The 20138-nt window shown below is 43.3% G+C and overlaps 1 protein-coding gene across 3 annotated transcripts in view; it reads left to right on the top strand.

Annotated features, from left to right (window-relative positions):
* The window catches only part of LOC139409459 (synapse defective 1, Rho GTPase, homolog 2 (C. elegans)), a 75423-nt gene extending 60347 nt beyond the window's left edge, over positions 1 to 15076 (top strand). For all 3 annotated transcript variants that reach the window (XM_071154635.1, XM_071154634.1, XM_071154633.1), the window contains exon 7: positions 10878 to 15076. In XM_071154635.1, the coding sequence (XP_071010736.1) occupies positions 10878 to 11596 (719 nt within the window). In that variant the 3' untranslated portion in view covers positions 11597 to 15076. The remainder of the gene's footprint in view (positions 1 to 10877) is intronic.
* Positions 15077 to 20138: the final 5062 nt, after the last annotated feature.

The raw sequence follows: 20138 nt of genomic DNA, 5'->3' as shown, positions 1-20138 counted from the left end.
ACTCAGTTTTTCACAATTCCTGACATTGAATCCAAGTACAAATTCCCTGTCTTAAATTAGTTAGAATCACCACTTTATTTTAAGAATGTGAAATGTCAGAATAATAGTAGCGAGAATGATATATTTCAGCTTTTATTTCTTTCATCATATTCCAAGTGGGTCAGAAGTTTACATACACTCAATTAGTATTTGGCAGCATTTCCTTTAAATTAAATAACTTGGGTCAAACGTTTTGGGGAGCCTTCCACAAGCTTCCCACAATAAGTTGGGTGAATTTTGGCCCATTCCTCCTGACAGAGCTGGTGTAACTGAGTCAGGTTTGTAGGCCTCTTTGCTAGCACATGCTTTTTCAGTTCTGCCCACACATTTTCTATGGGATTGAGGTCAGGGCTTTGTGATGGCCACTCCAATACCTGGACTTTGTTGTCCTTAAGCCATTTTGCCACAACTTTGGAAGTATGCTTGGGGTCATTGTCCATTTGGAAGAACCATTTGCGACCAAGCTTTAACTTCCTGACTGATGTCTTGAGATGTTGCTTCAATATATCCACATAATTTTCCATCTTCATGATGCCATCTATTTTGTGAAGTGCACCATTCTCTCCTGCAGCAAAGCACCCCCACAACATGATGCTGCCACCCCCGTGCTTCACGTTTGGGATGGTGTTCTTCGGCTTGCAAGCCTCCCCTTTTTCCTCTAAACATAACGATGGTTAATATGGCCAAACAGTTCTATTTTTGTTTCATCAGACCAGAGGACATTTCTCCAAAAAGTACGATCTATGTCGATATAAAACTCGTTTTACTGTGGGTATACAGTGCCTTGCGAAAGTATTCGGCCCCCTTGAACTTTGCGACCTTTTGCCACATTTCAGGCTTCAAACATAAAGATATAAAACTGTATTTTTTTGTGAAGAATCAACAACAAGTAGGACACAATCATGACGTGGAACGACATTTATTGGATATTTCAAACTTTTTTAACAAATCAAAAACTGAAAAATTGGGCGTGCAAAATTATTCAGCCCCCTTAAGTTAATACTTTGTAGCGCCACCTTTTGCTGCGATTACAGCTGTAAGTCGCTTGGGGTATGTCTCTATCAGTTTTGCACATCGAGAGACTGAAATTTTTCCCATTCCTCCTAGCAAAACAGCTCGAGCTCAGTGAGGTTGGATGGAGAGCATTTGTGAACAGCAGTTTTCAGTTCTTTCCACAGATTCTCGATTGGATTCAGGTCTGGACTTCGACTTGGCCATTCTAACACCTGGATATGTTTATTTTTGAACCATTCCATTGTAGATTTTGCTTTATGTTTTGGATCATTGTCTTGTTGGAAGACAAATCTCCGTCCCAGTCTCAGGTCTTTTGCAGACTCCATCAGGTTTTCTTCCAGAATGGTCCTGTATTTGGCTCCATCCATCTTCCCATCAATTTTAACCATCTTCCCTGTCCCTGCTGAAGAAAAGCAGGCCCAAACCATGATGCTGCCACCACCATGTTTGACAGTGGGGATGGTGTGTTCAGCTGTGTTGCTTTTACGCCAAACATAACGTTTTGCATTGTTGCCAAAAAGTTCCATTTTGGTTTCATCTGACCAGAGCACCTTCTTCCACATGTTTGGTGTGTCTCCCAGGTGGCTTGTGGCAAACTTTAAACAACACTTTTTATGGATATCTTTAAGAAATGGCTTTCTTCTTGCCACTCTTCCATAAAGGCCAGATTTGTGCAATATACGACTGATTGTTGTCCCATGGACAGAGTCTCCCACCTCAGCTGTAGATCTCTGCAGTTCATCCAGAGTGATCATGGGCCTCTTGGCTGCATCTCTGATCAGTCTTCTCCTTGTATGAGCTGAAAGTTTAGAGGGACGGCCAGGTCTTGGTAGATTTGCAGTGGTCTGATACTCCTTCCATTTCAATATTATCGCTTGCAAAGTGCTCCTTGGGATGTTTAAAGCTTGGGAAATATTTTTGTATCCAAATCCGGCTTTAAACCTCTTCACAACAGTATCTCGGACCTGCCTGGTGTGTTCCTTGTTCTTCATGATGCTCTCTGCGCTTTTAACGGACCTCTGAGACTATCACAGTGCAGGTGCATTTATACGGAGACTTGATTACACACAGGTGGATTGTATTTATCATCATTAGTCATTTAGGTCAACATTGGATCATTCAGAGATCCTCACTGAACTTCTGGAGAGAGTTTGCTGCACTGAAAGTAAAGGGGCTGAATAATTTTGCACGCCCAATTTTTCAGTTTTTGATTTGTTAAAAAACTTTGAAATATCCAATAAATGTCGTTCCACTTCATGATTGTGTCCCACTTGTTGTTGATTCTTCACAAAAAAATACAGTTTTATATCTTTATGTTTGAAGCATGAAATGTGGCAAAAGGTCGCAAAGTTCAAGGGGGCCGAATATTTTCGCAAGGCACTGTAAACTTCTGACCCACTGGAATTGTGATACAGTGAATTATTAGTGAAATAATCTGTCTGTAAACAATTGTTGAAAAATGACTTGTGTCATGCACAAAGTAGATGTCCTAACCGACTTCCGACTTCAACTGTAATGTTAATGATATGTTAATGATATATTAGAGAAAGACCCCATTGAACTATTCAAAACATGAATAATCATATTTGTCTTGTTAAAATGTACTTTACAACATAAGGAAGTGAAATTTCCTCACCAAATTGCGTTTTCACCCACTCTGGGCAGAGTGGGTGGACACCCTGTAGGGTGCCGTTTGGGATGCAGACAGACACCCTGTAGTGTGCTGTTTGGGATGCAGACAGACACCCTGTAGGGTGCTGTTTGGGATGCAGACAGACATCCTGGACCAACTGTGGCTCTATGGTTGGTAATTTGTCTCCCTGTCCAACTGTTCTGCTCTCAGCAGCTGTCTTCTTTGTGTGTACGGTGACATGAGAACAGATACGCACCGTCGAGTACAGGGATAGAGGGAGGATATGAGAGAGAGAGGGGTATGAGTGTTGGGTTGCTAGGCGGTTCAGATGTCAAAGCCTGTGTTATTGTTTAAGTCTAAGGAGGATGGAGAATAGAAGCCTGTAAGGCTAAACCTGTCTGATCCCCTCAGATCACTAACATTCCAACTGCACTAACTGCATTTAACATCATAGTGTTGTTTACTTACGCTGCATGGTGTATTGCTTAAGCTTATACATGCAAGGCAAGCAGCTGATCTTTATACTCCTCGCTGTCCCTGCCCTCCAAATTGAATCCCATTCTGCTTATTAATATGTTAAAACATGACCTTTATTATTTTTTTTATACGATTTTATTTGATATTTTATCAGTACAAAACAAACATCATGCGAACATCAACTACATCACTCCTGCCCAGACCCACTAGCCCTCACCCCTATCTCCATCAACTACATCACTCTTACCCAGACCCACTAGCCCTCACCCCTATCTCCATCAACTACATCACTCCTACCCAGACCCACTAGCCATCACCCCTATCTCCATCAACTACATCACTCCTACCCAGACCGACTAGCCATCACCCCTATCTCCATCAACTACATCACTCCTACCCAGACCCACTAGCCCTCACCCCTATCTCCATCAACTACATCACTCCTACCCAGACCCACTAGCCATCACCCCTATCTCCATCAACTACATCACTCCTACCCAGACCCACTAGCCATCACCCCTATCTCCATCAACTACATCGCTCCTACCCAGACCCACTAGCCATCACCCCTATCTCCATCAACTACATCACTCCTACCCAAACCCACTAGCCCTCACCCCTATCTCCATCAACTACATCACTCCTACCCAAACCCACTAGCCACCACCCCATCTCCATCAACTACATCACTCCTACATAAACCCACTAGCCCTCACCCCTATCTCCATCAACTACATCACTCCTACCCAGACCCACTAGCCATCACCCCTATCTCCATCAACTACATCACTCCTACCCAGACCCACTAGCCCTCACCCCTATCTCCATCAACTACATCACTCCTACCCAGACCCACTAGCCCTCACCCCTATCTCCATCAACTACATCACTCCTACCCAGACCCACTAGCCCTCACCCCTATCTCCATCAACTACATCACTCCTACCCAGACCTACTAGCCATCACCCCTATCTCCATCAACTACATCACTCCTACCCAGACCCACTAGCCATCACCTCTATCTCCATCAACTACATCACTCCTACCCAGACCCACTAGCCATCACCCCTATCTCCATCAACTACATCACTCCTACCCAGACCCACTAGCCATCACCCTATCTCCATCAACTACATCACTCCTATCCAAACCCACTTGCCCTCACCCCTATCTCCATCAACCACATCACTCCTGCCCAGACCCACTAGCCCTCACCCCTATCTCCATCAACTACATCACTCCTACCCAGACCTACTAGCCATCACCCCTATCTCCATCAACTACATCACTCCTACCCAGACCCACTAGCCATCACCTCTATCTCCATCAACTACATCACTCCTACCCAGACCCACTAGCCATCACCCCTATCTCCATCAACTACATCACTCCTACCCAGACCCACTAGCCATCACCCTATCTCCATCAACTACATCACTCCTATCCAAACCCATTAGCCCTCACCCCTATCTCCATCAACCACATCACTCCTGCCCAGACCCACTAGCCCTCACCCCTATCTCCATCAACTACATCACTCCTGCCCAGACCCACTAGCCCTCACCCCTATCTCCATCAACTACATCACTCCTACCCAGACCTACTAGCCATCACCCCTATCTCCATCAACTACATCACTCCTACCCAGACCCACTAGCCCTCACCTCTATCTCCATCAACTACACCACTCCTACCCAGACCCACTAGCCATCACCCCTATCTCCATCAACTACATCACTCCTACCCAGACCCACTAGCCATCACCCTATCTCCATCAACTACATCACTCCTATCCAAACCCACTAGCCCTCACCCCTATCTCCATCAACCACATCACTCCTACCCAGACCCACTAGCCATCACCCCTATCTCCATCAACTACATCACTCCTACCCAGACCCACTAGCCATCACCCCTATCTCCATCAACTACATCACTCCTACCCAGACCCACTAGCCATCACCCCTATCTCCATCAACTACATCACTCCTACCCAGACCCACTAGCCATCACCCCTATCTCCATCAACTACATCGCTCCTACCCAGACCCACTAGCCATCACCCCTATCTCCATCAACTACATCACTCCTACCCAAACCCACTAGCCCTCACCCCTATCTCCATCAACTACATCACTCCTACCCAGACCCACTAGCCCTCACCCCTATCTCCATCAACTACATCACTCCTACCCAGACCCACTAGCCATCACCCCTATCTCCATCAACTACATCACTCCTACCCAAACCCACTAGCCCTCACCCCATCTCGATCAACTACATCACTCCTGCCCAGACCCACTAGCCCTCACCCCTATCTCCATCAACTACATCACTCCTACCCAGACCCACTAGCCATCACCCCTATCTCCATCAACTACATCACTCCTACCCAGACCCACTAGCCCTCACCCCTATCTCCATCAACTACATCACTCCTACCCAAACCCACTAGCCACCACCCCATCTCCATCAACTACATCACTCCTACATAAACCCACTAGCCCTCACCCCTATCTCCATCAACTACATCACTCCTGCCCAGACCCACTAGCCCTCACCCCTATCTCCATCAACTACATCACTCCTACCCAGACCCACTAGCCATCACCCCTATCTCTATCAACTACATCACTCCTACCCAGACCCACTAGCCATCACCTCTATCTCCATGCCCGTATCACTTTCCACCACATGGCCTCAAACTGCACGATTTTGTTAAAATATGACTTTTAGTACCCTCTCCACCTAGGATATTCCAGTCCTAACCTTAACCCTTAGCCCTCCTAGCTTCACCCAATCATTTCACAATCATTATGAGATATATCCAGCCTCTTCACGAGGACCACACCTTCCACTGCATTGTTGCATAGGCCTGGAGTGTGTGACCTGGGTTATGTGAATGTGTTTCTGGGGTTGTGTGAGTGTGTCTGGGGTTGTGTGAATGTGTTTCTGGGGTTGTGTGAGTGTGTCTGGGGTTATGTGAATGTGTTTCTGGGGTTGTGTGAGTGTGTCTGGGGTTATGTGAATGTGTTTCTGGGGTTGTGTGAGTGTGTCTGGGGTTGTGTGAATGTGTTTCTGGGATTGTATGAGTGTGTCTGGGGTTATGTGATTAGGAGAGTTGGCTTGTCCTCTGTACTTGCTATGTCTTCAATGGGGGAGGATGGTGTTAATGAACGGTGTGTGTGGGCAGATATGTGCCTGTGTATGTGACTGCTTGGCCTTAGTATTTGGTGAATTTCATAAGGAGGTGAAAGTGTGTGTGTGACACTTTGGCCTTGGTGACCGCTGTGCTTTTCTGGTGAGTGTGTGTGTGGGCGTGCTTGTGTGTGTTGTGTGTGTGTGTGTGCGCATGTGTGCTTGCGGGCGTGTGTGTTTGGGCAGAGAGCAGGTGGTCAGGGAGAGATCACAATATGGCAGAGTGGTGGAGTGAGGGGAGAGGAGAGGAGAGGAGAGGAGAGGAGAGGAGAGGAGAGGAGAGGAGAGGAGAGGAGAGGAGAGGAGAGGAGAGGAGAGGAGAGAGGATAGGGGAGAGGATGAGGGGAGGAGAGGATTGGAGAGGATGAGGAGAGGATGGGGAGGGGAGGGGAGGGGTGGGGAGGGGAGGGGAGGGGAGGGGAGGGGAGGGGAGGGGAGGGGAGGGGAGGGGAGGGGAGGGGAGAAGGGTGTGTGAGGCTCTGGATATTTTTAACTGGTCAGGGACAGCACAGTGGGAGCAGCCCTGGATTTGGAAGTGTTCAGGAGGGTGTGTGGCACAGGCAGGATGGGGAGACTGGGAGTTCAGGGGTTGAGGTGATGGGGGTTCGGGGTTATTTGCTTATTCTTGGATCAATGGCAGATGCCTCCTTGAGCCCTGAAATAAGAACGATCCTGCTTTTCATCTACTATACGCTGTAACAGTCATCATCTGTTCATCTACTACACGCTGTAACACAGTCATCATCTGTTCATCCACTACACGCTGTAACAGTCATCATCTGTTCATCTACTATACGCTGTAACAGTCATCATCTGTTCATCTACTACACGCTGTAACAGTCATCATCTGTTCATCTACTACACTCTGTAACAGTCATCATCTGTTCATCTACTACACGCTGTAACACAGTCATCATCTGTTCATCTACTACACGCTGTAACACAGTCATCATCTGTTCATCTACTACACGCTGTAACACAGTCATCATCTGTTCATCTACTACACGCTGTAACAGTCATCATCTGTTCATCTACTATACGCTGTAACAGTCATCATCTGTTCATCTACTACACGCTGTAACATTCATCATCTGTTCATCTACTACACGCTGTAACAGTCATCATATGTTCATCTACTACACGCTGTAACAGTCATCATCTGTTCATCTACTACACGCTGTAACAGTCATCATCTGTTCATCTACTACGCGCTGTAACAGTCATCATCTGTTCATCTACTACACGCTGTAACAGTCATCATCTGTTCATCTACTACACTCTGTAACACAGTCATCATCTGTTCATCTACTACACTCTGTAACAGTCATCATCTGTTCATCTACTACACACTGTAACAGTCATCATCTGTTCATCTACTACACTCTGTAACAGTCATCATCTGTTCATCTACTACACTCTGTAACAGTCATCATCTGTTCATCTACTACACGCTGTAACACAGTCATCATCTGTTCATCTACTACACGCTGTATGTAACACAGTCATCATCTGTTCATCTACTACACGCTGTAACACAGTCATCATCTGTTCATCAACAATTTCTCATCCCTCTCAGTCACGATACCCCGGCAAAAATCGGCATTTCATTTATCTGACTTTAATTTATCTGTATATCCAGCCCTTATATTTAGCCTCACAATGAAGTGTTTTAACATGTTATTTTCAGGACAACCAGGGCTACAAGTAGATCACAAATCAATTTGATATAAACAAATGCATTCATGATTTATTGACAAATGTCAATAAAAAAAGAAGGTCCGCCAAAGCAAAAACCTGATAAAAAATGAATTTATACGAATGTAAGTACAGAAATTGTTTGCTCACTGGGAAATGACAGTGACAACAGTTTGGAATTTGAGACAGGAACTATGTGAGCTTATTACAGTATTATAGACACTTTGTCCTGGGATTTCCTATGTAGAAGAATCCCATACCTTCTAACAACTCTTGTGTAGCTCGTGAAGTCATAGAGCAAAACATGTTACGTGTTCGTGGGAGTCTCAGCTTTTAATTAGTCAAACCATCCGGGCTCTACAGACGTTTTTGTCGAAATACCCGGCACACCTCGCCGGCATTACGGTGGGACTCATTGAAAGCATTCATACAGTATGATATCAAAATCAGCTGTTGACTTTGCTGTTCCACTGTGGGGCTTGTGTACTTTACTTTCTACCTTCTTCAGCATGAAATAGCTGTAACAATAAAGTCGAGTTTCAAGGTCGTTCATGTCAACTGGCTGCTTGACTGGTTGCTTTTTGTTGCTGTGAGTGGACATATCAGGTTTACCTCTGAAATGTGTTCTGTTTGTTTTGTTTTATTCCGCCACTGACTGTAGGAGGTACAGTGCCTTGCAAAAGTATTCGGCCCCCTTGAACTTTGCGACCTTTTGCCACATTTCAGGCTTCAAACATAAAGATATAAAACTGTATTTTTTTGTGAAGAATCAACAACAAGTGGGACACAATCATGAAGTGGAACGACATTTATTGGATATTTCAAACTTTTTTAACAAATCAAAAACTGAAAAATTGGGCGTGCAAAATTATTCAGCCCCCTTAAGTTAATACTTTGTAGCGCTACCTTTTGCTGCGATTACAGCTGTAAGTCGCTTGGGGTATGTCTCTATCAGTTTTGCACATCGAGAGACTGACATTTTTTCCCATTCCTCCTTGCAAAACAGCTCGAGCTCAGTGAAGTTGGATGGAGAGCATTTGTGAACAGCAGTTTTCAGTTCTTTCCACAGATTCTCGATTGGATTCAGGTCTGGACTTTGACTTGGCCATTCTAACACCTGGATATGTTTATTTTTGAACCATTCCATTGTAGATTTTGCTTTATGTTTTGGATCATTGTCTTGTTGGAAGACAAATCTCCGTCCCAGTCTCAGGTCTTTTGCAGACTCCATCAGGTTTTCTTCCAGAATGGTCCTGTATTTGGCTCCATCCATCTTCACATCAATTTTAACCATCTTCCCTGTCCCTGCTGAAGAAAAGCAGGCCCAAACCATGATGCTGCCACCACCATGTTTGACAGTGGGGATGGTGTGTTCAGCTGTGTTGCTTTTACGCCAAACATAACGTTTTGCATTGTTGCCAAAAAGTTCAATTTTGGTTTCATCTGACCAGAGCACCTTCTTCCACATGTTTGGTGTGTCTCCCAGGTGGCTTGTGGCAAACTTTAAACAACACTTTTTATGGATATCTTTAAGAAATGGCTTTCTTCTTGCCACTCTTCCATAAAGGCCAGATTTGTGCAATATACGACTGATTGTTGTCCTATGGACAGAGTCTCCCACCTCAGCTGTAGATCTTTGCAGTTCATCCAGAGTGATCATGGGCCTCTTGGCTGCATCTCTAATCAGTCTTCTCCTTGTATGAGCTGAAAGTTTAGAGGGACAGCCAGGTCTTAGTAGATTTGCAGTGGTCTGATGCTCCTTCCATTTCAATATTATCACTTGCACAGTGCTCCTTGGGATGTTTAAAACTTGGGAAATCTTTTTGTATCCAAATCCGGCTTTAAACTTCTTCACAACAGTATCTCGGACCTGCCTGGTGTGTTTCTTGTTCTTCATGATGCTCTCTGCGCTTTTAACGGACCTCTGAGACTATTACAGTGCAGGTGCATTTATACGGAGACTTGATTACACACAGGTGGATTGTATTTATCATCATTAGTCATTTAGGTCAACATTGGATCATTCAGAGACCCTCACTGAACTTCTGGAGAGAGTTTGCTGCACTGAAAGTAAAGGGGCTGAATAATTTTGCACGCCCAATTTTTCAGTTTTTGATTTGTTAAAAAAGTTTGAAATATCCAATAAATGTCGTTCCACTTCATGATTGTGTCCCACTTGTTGTTGATTCTTCACAAAAAAATACAGTTTTATATCTTTATGTTTGAAGCCTGAAATGTGGCAAAAGGTCGCAAAGTTCAAGGGGGCCGAATACTTTCGCAAGGCACTGTATGTAAAGGTGTACTGTGGGGGACACCGTGTAGTAGGAACACAGAGAGACAGACAGGTAAGTGGGCTGTGGTGGTTGGAGTGTTGGCGTGCTCAGTGTTCTGTTCATCTTCCTAGCTCAGACATGCTCATATAATGTGATTCCCTCCTACCCCTTCTTCACCCCACAGAAGGGACGTGTGTTAGGTTAGTTCACAGACATTTGAAGACTAGGTAAAATGTACAGCTGTAGAAGTGAAGTAGTAGTGTGTTGGAGTGGCTTTGGCATATTTCTATGCAGCATGGCATGGGTTAATGTCTAAACTGCCACCTTTAGACCGTGGCTGTACTCCAGGAGGACCTTGTGTATACAGTGTGCTTGAATGAAAATTATAATATTTTTTAATTGGTTTGCACCAACAGTGCTTGAAGAGCTTGTGCCATACACCAGGAGTTAACAGAGCTAGGACTATGGCACTGACTGAATAACTTCCTGTTTACTCTTTAACTAACTATTTCTTTCTCTCTCCTATGTCTTTCCATCTCTCCTTATAGTGGTGGACCCACATGGAAAGACCTCATCCCCCATCCTGGAGCACCCCGGCCCAGCCGACCAGCCTGCCGCTCCACCCCTGCGTCGGAGGAAAGAGCGTCCCCAGGTGCTGAACTTGAGTGATGCAGAGATGGCCGGGGTGCTGCGACCTAGGCCGGGCCGACTGGACAGCCCTAGCAACCGTTACGCCGGTGACTGGAGTCGCTGTGGAGAGCGCTACCTCCCTCCTCCTCTGGCCCAGGAGGAAAATGACTATGATGATGTTCCTTCTGAGGATATGGAGGTCACTGAGGAGGGACAGGAAGGAGAGGACAGGGGGAAGGAAGGGGGAGAGGAGCTGAGACAGGAAGGATTACTGGACAGTGGACAGGAGGAAGGACAGGCAGAGCCACCTACAGCAAAACAGGAACCCCCACTACTCCAGGAGGTGATGGAGGGACCTGTAGAGAAGGAGGAAGAGGAGAGAGAAGCAGAGGAGGAGAGCGATGTCTCCAGTGACGGTCAGCCATCAGACGATAGGGTGTGTGATGATGATGATGAGCGCATCCTGCCCCTCCACAACCCCAAAGAGCACACATACCAGGCTTACATGAAGATCCAGGACATCAGCCCCGTTCTCAGCAACAGAGTCAACCTGCGAGACCTGCAGGAGAGCATCGACACGCTCATAGGCAACCTGGAGAGAGAGCTGAACAAGAACAATCTCAAAGTTAGCTACTAACACAACACACATTCAGCCTCACAGGCTACTGACTCAAACACACAGCCCAACAGGCTACTGACTCAAACACACAGCCCAACAGGCTACTGACTCAAACACACAGCCCAACAGGCTACTGACCCAAACACACAGCCTAACAGACTACTGACTCAACACACAGCCCAACAGACTAGTTACTCAACACACAGCCCAACAGACTACTGACTCAAACACACAGCCCCCGAAGATGGAAAAGGCTTAGCTAATTCTAAGGGCTTCGAGACTGGAGAGTTGTTGGGGTTCAGGAATTTGGCTCCAGGGTTGCCGTGGTGACCTTTAATAAAGACGACTCAGTGGCACGTGCACCCGTGTCGTGCGCCCCTGCAGAACTCTGGTGTTTAGAACTCTGGTGCGTGATTGGCTGGACACTTCATTTAGCACCTACCCACAAGACATTATTAGATGTTTCATTAATGTTTTGCTTTTGATGACTTGTTTTTACATGTCGCTCATGTTCTGTTGTTCTTATCCGGTTGTTGTTGTTGTTGTTGTTGTTGCTTCTCTTCTTATTAGAAGAACCCATTGACCCCCAGGGGTGTAAACGGTGCCTTAATTGTGTGAAGGTGGGAGGGGAGAGGCAGGGGAGAGCTTTTCTATTGAGGTACGAAACATTATGACGTACAGCAATGCACTTGTGAGGCAGGCTTTAGTGTATAGTACAAGTCATTTAGGTATATGGTACATGCAGTATAGCTGGCTATGGAATGGGAGGAGAACCAGGGAGGGGGCTAGACCTCTGAACCCTCCTCCTTCTCGGGTACGAGTACAAACGTATCATACAGTCACATACATACCTGCTCCAATACCATGAAGAAACACATAAACAAGGAGATAATGGGTGATAAGTGTTTCTCTCTACCTGCTAGAACAGAGCAGCTAACCTGTAGCAACAAAGAGAGATAGAAAAAATAACTAAAGTGATGTCATGTATTTGAAAAATGAATAAGTGAATATGACATGGGTGAAAACCATTAATATCTGGTTTTCTTTTAGCCCTTCTTCCCCAACCTCCCACATGCTCTAGACCAGGGTTTGGTCTTAATGTGCACCCAGGGGTTCCCCAGAACCACACGTACCAAACTCATTCCACGGAGGGCCCAGGGTCTGCGGGTTTTTGCTCCTCCCTTGCGCTTAATTGATTAATTAAGGTAATTAATTAGTAAGGAACTCCCTACACCTGGTTGTCTAGGGCTTAATTGAAATGGAAAAACCAAAAAACCTGCAGAAACTAGGCCCTCCATGGAATGAGTTTCAGACCCATGATCTAGACAGACAGTGATCACCTGCGGGTTTAAAGAGGAACAAGTCAAATATGGGAAACTTATGGATGGTACATACTGACTGCAGAACAGCAGTTCACGTGTTTCATAGAAACAGTTACTGTGTGGAGAGGGCTCTGGCTAGTACGACATGTGAGTCCACTACCTAAATAGATAAAAGCAAGTTTTCAGAAATCCAGGGATTCAGAATGATCAGTATTTAACATATTTATGTATATATAAATGTATTTGGAGTATATATTTGATTTTTTACAGCTTATATATATATTTCCATACAGGCATATTTAAATGCTCACCATAACCTTGTAGTGTTGACCCATGATAGACTATATAGACGGATTGGTTGTTTAGCAACAAAACCAACACATGTGCAACTATGGGGTTAAACAGATGGGGTTGGCTTAGACTGTTGATAACATGTCAACTATATTTTGTTTCTAATGTTCATTGAAAACAAATACAGTTGCACAATGAGCACTTGTCTCTCAAATACATTGTTACAGTTGGTTAGCTAGCTAGAGAATATTCGCCATATTAGCATAGACGTGACATCAGTCAAAACAAGATAAAACAAGCTGAAACGAGCCACCTACAGTTCCCCACATGGCAGATTCTTGTCATTGTTGCTAGTTATCTGGCCATCCAGGACCACAACACACGGCCTTCTGCCCCATTGAAATGCGTGCATGGTTTTCGTGACGTTGTCACCTAGCCCGTCTATGTTGCTTTGTTTCCTCCCACTTAAGCTACCTGTACACATCTTAAACGTGCTGGACTAATGGTACAACTTCAGCTGTAATATATATGACATAGAAATACATTCTTGCAGAAAGAGAGATATTGTTATTTTTGTTATATTTTTTTGTACATATTTGGCATCTGTTTTGTCGCCGGTTGGTCTAATCTGAGTTCATAGTTGTGTTTAAAAGGTACTGATGAACATTGTTGCATGGTCAAAAGCTTTATTACTGACTTAAACAAGTATATTTCCCACCTGAGGTTATCGTATCATATTTATGTGTATATGGAGATTATTTTCTATTTGTTCCTATCCCACTTTTTTGTCATCCCTTTGACAGCTGCTGACACAGACTAACAACCAGGTTCAAAAGAACATTTAATTGAAAAAAGAAAGGAAAATCATTCAGCTAGCTAGTCCCTAAGGCGATTGCACTGCAGTGCAGTAGTTTCCTATGGTGATGGGAAACTATCCAGTGAAGCTTTCATTATATAAGGAGTTTTTTCTGGTTCTAGCCTGGCCCTTGTTCCTCTCCTCCGGGCCTGGCCTGGCCTCGCCCTTGTTCCTCTCCTCCGGGTCTGGCCCTTGTTCCTCTCCTCCGGATCTGGCCCTTGTTCCTCTCCTCCGGATCTGGCCCTTGTTCCTCTCCTCCGGGTCTGGCCCTTGTTCCTCTCCTCCGGATCTGGCCCTTGTTCCTCTCCTCCGGATCTGGCCCTTGTGCCTCTCCTCCGGGTCTGGCCCTTGTTCCTCTCCTCCGGATCTGGCCCTTGTTCCTCTCCTCCGGATCTGGCCCTTGTGCCTCTCCTCCGGATCTGGCCCTTGTTCCTCTCCTCCGGGTCTGGCCCTTGTTCCTCTCCTCCGGATCTGGCCCTTGTTCCTCTCCTCCGGATCTGGCCCTTGTTCCTCTCCTCCGGATCTGGCCCTTGTTCCTCTCCTCCGGATCTGGCCCTTGTTCCTCTCCTCGGGTCTGACCCTGTTTCCTCTCCTCCGGGCCTGGCCTGGCCCTGTTTCCTCTCCTCCGGGCCTGGCCTGGCCCTGTTTCCTCTCCTCCGGGCCTGGCCTGGCCCTGTTTCCTCTCCTCCGGGCCTGGCCTGGCCCTGTTTCCTCTCTTCCGGGGCTGGCCTAGCACTGTATCTATCAATGCATTCCTCCCTCTTCACTCTTTCTCTAACCCTCTCCCTCCTTCCCTCTTAATCAGTGTGTCACATGTCCACATTGTGTCTGAGCACGTGCACATCGTTGTTTGCGTGTACAGTAAGTGTCATACGGTCAACGTGTTTCTGTAATAGTTGTTTTGTTTCATCTCTGTCCTGTTTGTATGTCTGTCTTGGAAACAGAAAGCTATGATGAAAGCATCACTAAATAGAATAATACTTTGTACTGATCTTGAGAAATGTATGGTCATATTAAAGTATATATTTCACATGGCCTTGCGTCTTTCTGGTTATTACATTTTGTCAAGTTGATTCAACCATGTTCTGCTGCCAAATCCTCGGCCGGTAGATGAGAGTAAAGTGAAACACTCAAAGCATCCCATTTTGAGATGTAAGGTCTGTTATGTCTTTTTGCTATTCACTTTAGACCAGTATTAAAATGTCAAACATTAACAGTCATTAACAGTCAGTTGTTTATTGGGTCTTGGTTTCTACCGATGTTGCTTTCAGAATCCGCTACTGTGCTGCGACTTCCTGCCTTTAAGTTAGAAGGGATTTCAAATAAGGGTTTTCAATGTATTAGGGTTCAAATATGGATTTCCAAGGTGTTAGGGTTCAAATAAGGGTTTTTAAGGTATTAGGGTTCAAATAGGGTTTTCAATGTATTAGGGTTCAAATATGGATTTCCAAGGTGTTAGGGTTCAAATATGGATTTCCAAGGTGTTAGGGTTCAAATATGGATTTCCAAGGTGTTAGGGTTCAAATATGGATTTCCAAGGTATTAGGGTTCAAATATGGATTTCCAAGGTGTTAGGGTTCAAATATGGATTTCCAAGGTGTTAGGGTTCAAATATGGATTTCCAAGGTGTTAGGGTTCAAATATGGATTTCCAAGGTATTAGGGTTCAAATATGGATTCCCAAGGTGTTAGGGTTCAAATATGGATTTCCAAGGTGTTAGGGTTCAAATATGGATTTCCAAGGTATTAGGGTTCAAATATGGATTCCCAAGGTGTTAGGGTTCAAATATGGATTTCCAAGGTGTTAGGGTTCAAATATGGATTTCCAAGGTATTAGGGTTCCACTATGGATTCCCAAGGTGTTAGGGTTCAAATATGGATTTCCAAGGTGTTAGGGTTCAAATATGGATTTCCAAGATGTTAGGGTTCCAAGGTGTTAGGGTTCAAATAGATTTCCAAAGTGTTAGGGTTCAAATATTAGGGATTTCCAAGGTGTTAGGGTTCAAATATGGATTTCCAAGGTATTAGGGTTCAAATATGGATTCCCAAGGTGTTAGGGTTCAAATATGGATTTCCAAGGTGTTAGGGTTCAAATATGGATTTCCAAGGTATTAGGGTTCAAATATGGATTCCCAAGGTGTTAGGGTTCAAATATGGATTTCCAAGGTGTTAGGGTTCAAATATGGATTTCCAAGGTGTTAGGGTTCAAATATGGATTTCCAGGGTGTTAGGGTTCAAATAAGGGTTTTCAAGGTGTTAGGGTTCAAATATGGATTTCCAAAGTGTTAGGGTTCAAATATGGATTTCCAAGGTATTAGGGTTCAAATATGGATGTCCAAGGTGTTAGGGTTCAAATATGGATTTCCAAGGTATTAGGGTTAATCTATCTTTGCTATGGAAAAGTTGGAGCAAAGCAACAAAAGACAGGAAAGATGGGAAGTGTTCCTGGCTCTGCAGAGTTTGGGGAATATTTTTAGGATTGGCACAGCTTCGGGGACATTCCAGAACGACAGCCCTCATCATTTTAACTCTGTGGAGTAGCCTGCTACCTTTCTTTTCTTTCTTTTTACGCTCCGTAACACCAATTACCCCACTGAAGACATTCTTTTAAAAAGTATACTCTTCCATTACAGACTTTATATGGGCAAATAAAACTCATGGAATAAAATGGAAAGTTTTACGTCTTCCTAAGTCTGAGGGTGATTTAAAACATCCAGACTTGGAATTGTATCAACTCGCCACCCAAGGCTTTTACTACAGACATAGAGTTAAATGCACTAAAGAGGAACAATGGGTACATATTGAAGATGCTCATCCCCAGAATCTTTTTACGTGTTTGTTTTCAAAAGATTAAGCTAAGAACATTAACAACTTCATAGTTAACAACACTATAACAATATGGAAGAACATTAACAACTTCATAGTTAAGAACACCATAACAATATGGAAGAACATTAACAACTTCATAGTTAAGAACCTCATAACAATATGGGAGAACATTAACAACTTCATAGTTAGCAACACCATAACAATATGGAAGAACATTAACAACTTCATAGTTAACAACACCATAACAATATGGAAGAACATTAACAACTTCATAGTTAACAACACCATAACAATATGGAAGAACATTAACAACTTCATAGTTAACAACACCATAACAATATGGAAGAACATTAACAACTTCATAGTTAACAACACCATAACAATATGGAAGAACATTAACAACTTCATAGTTAACAACACCATAACAATATGGAAGAACATTAACAACTTCATAGTTAACAACACCATAACAATATGGAAGAACATTAACAACTCCATAGTTAAGAACACTATAACAATATGGAAGAACATTAACAACTTCATAGTTAAGAACACCATAACAATATGGAAGAACATTAACAACTTCATAGTTAACAACACCATAACAATATGGAAGAACATTAACAACTTCATAGTTAAGAACATCATAACAATATGGAAGAACATTAACAACTTCATAGTTAACAACACCATAACAATATTGAAGAACATTAACAACTTCATAGTTAAGAACACCATAACAATATGGAAGAACATTAACAACTCCATAGTTAAGAACACTATAACAATATGGAAGAACATTAACAACTTCATAGTTAAGAGCACCATAACAACATGGAAGAACATTAACACACCATAACAATATGGAAGAACATTAACAACTCCATAGTTAAGAACACTATAACAATATGGAAGAACATTAACAACTTCATAGTTAAGAACACCATAACAACATGGAAGAACATTAACAACTTCATAGTTAAGAACACCATAACAATATGGAAGAACATTAAACGGATTCTGCAAGAACCAATATCACTCCCAAAACACAACCCTATGGAACAATCCTTGGATAGCGTTTCAGAATACACCGATAATTTGGAAAACTAAAAGCATAGGAACCGTAAAATAATTGGTTTTAGGAAATACATTAAGTTCCATGACAGAATTAAAAAGACCAATGTAGATATTTTAAAATATATGCAAATTCAAAGTTTTGATTTTAAATCTTTTGGATATCAGAACAATCTCAAAATTCTATTTGAGTCAAAAAATGATACTCATATGATAGGTAAGATATACAAAACCTTGCAGAGAACCTATCCAACTGACAACCTCTTGGTTCAAATATGAACTATTTGAACCAAGACTTAAAAATGACTGATATCGGCACAAGTTGGAGGGAGCATAGCAAACAAAATTACAGCTAACAAAAATGTACGCTTAATCCCATGGATAGAATTTATTATACAAGAGACAAATAATTAATCATTATTCATTATTAATCAATTCTACAGCAAAACAGAGAGTCATGTCTTAAGTATAAGACTAACAATTAGTCAATAATCCATTATTTCTGGGAATGCTATGAAGTTGAAAATGATGGCCTGAGTAATGACAGTTGTTAATCCGTCTGTCCTCATATTTCAAGACATGTCATATGAGGCGGCAGTGAGACCCATGTGTTGGACGACACTCTTCTCATCAATTATCTTGAAAAAACATATTCTTAAAAACTGGAAATCAACCAATCCTCCATTGTTAAGACAATAGAAAAAGCAGATGCTTCATTATGTAAATATTGAAAGAGCATGGGCGACGAGGAGGAACAAAATGGTGCAATTTGAGGACATGTGGTGGAGAGTAGTGCAGGCACTGGAGATAGAACAGGTGGGTCTGGGCAGGACTGATGATGTTGTTGTGCGTCAGTATGTTATCTTTTGTATTTGTATGTTTTGTTTTGTCTGGTTTGAAAATACAGCCAGGGCACCCATAATAGAAGTCAGTATTAGATGTCCATCCATGTCTGAGGACGTGGATGGAGGACGTGGACGTGCAAACGTTCAAATTCCAAATTTCAGACGGGCCTGGACATGTACTGGGGTAAGCAGGGGACACGTCTGGCACTGCAGGATTTGAGTCCCTGGCGGCGTAGTGTGTTACTGATGGTAGGCTTTGTTACTTTGGTCCCAGCTCTCTGCAGGTCATTCACTAGGTCCCCCCGTGTGGTTCTGGGATTTTTGCTCACCGTTCTTGTGATCATTTTGACCCCACGGGGTGAGATCTGGTGTGGAGCCCCAGATCGAGGGAGATTATCAGTGGTCTTGTATGACTTCCATTTCCTAATAATTGCTCCCACAGTTGATTTCTTCAAACCAAGCTGCTTACCTATTGCAGATTCATTCTTCCCAGTCTGGTGCAGGTCTACAATTTTGTTTCTGGTGTCCTTTGACAGCTCTTTGGTCTTGGCCATAGTGGAGTTTGGAGTGTGACTGTTTGAGGTTGTGGACAGATGTCTTTTATACTGATAACAAGTTCAAACAGGTGCCATTAATACAGGTAACGAGTGGAGGACAGAGGAGCCTCTCAAAGAAGAAGTTACAGGTCTGTGAGAGCCAGAAATCTTGCTTGTTTGTAGGTGACCAAATACTTATTTTCCACCATAATTTGCAAATTAATTAATAAAAAATCCTACAATGTGATTTTCTGGATTTTTTTTCTCATTTTGTCTGTCATAGTTGAAGTGTACCAATGATGAAAATTACAGGCCTCTCTCATCTTTTTAAGTGGGAGGACTTGCACAATTGGTGGCTAACTAAATACTTTTTTGCCCCACTGTGTGTGTAAAATATATATATATATATATATATATATATATATATATATACAGTGCCTTGCAAAAGTATTCGGCCCCCTTGAACTTTGCAACCTTTTGCCACATTTCAGGCTTCAAACATAAAGTTATAAAACTGTATTTTTTTGTGAAGAATCAACAACAAGTGGGACACAATCATGAAGTGGAACGACATTTATTGGATATTTCAAACTTTTTAACAAATCAAAAACTGAAAAATTGGGCGTGCAAAATTATTCAGCCCCCTTAAGTTAATACTTTGTAGCGCCACCTTTTGCTGCGATTACAGCTGTAAGTCGCTTGGGGTATGTCTCTATCAGTTTTGTATATCGAGAGACTGAATTTTTTTCCCATTCCTCCTTGCAAAACAGCTCGAGCTCAGTGAGGTTGGATGGAGAGCATTTGTGAA

The sequence above is a fragment of the Oncorhynchus clarkii genome, chromosome 5 (assembly GCF_045791955.1).
Source record: "Oncorhynchus clarkii lewisi isolate Uvic-CL-2024 chromosome 5, UVic_Ocla_1.0, whole genome shotgun sequence".
Taxonomy (NCBI): Eukaryota; Metazoa; Chordata; class Actinopteri; order Salmoniformes; family Salmonidae; genus Oncorhynchus; species Oncorhynchus clarkii.
The sequence above is the reverse complement of the archived record's forward strand: the minus strand, read 5'-3'. Positions and strand labels throughout refer to the sequence as shown.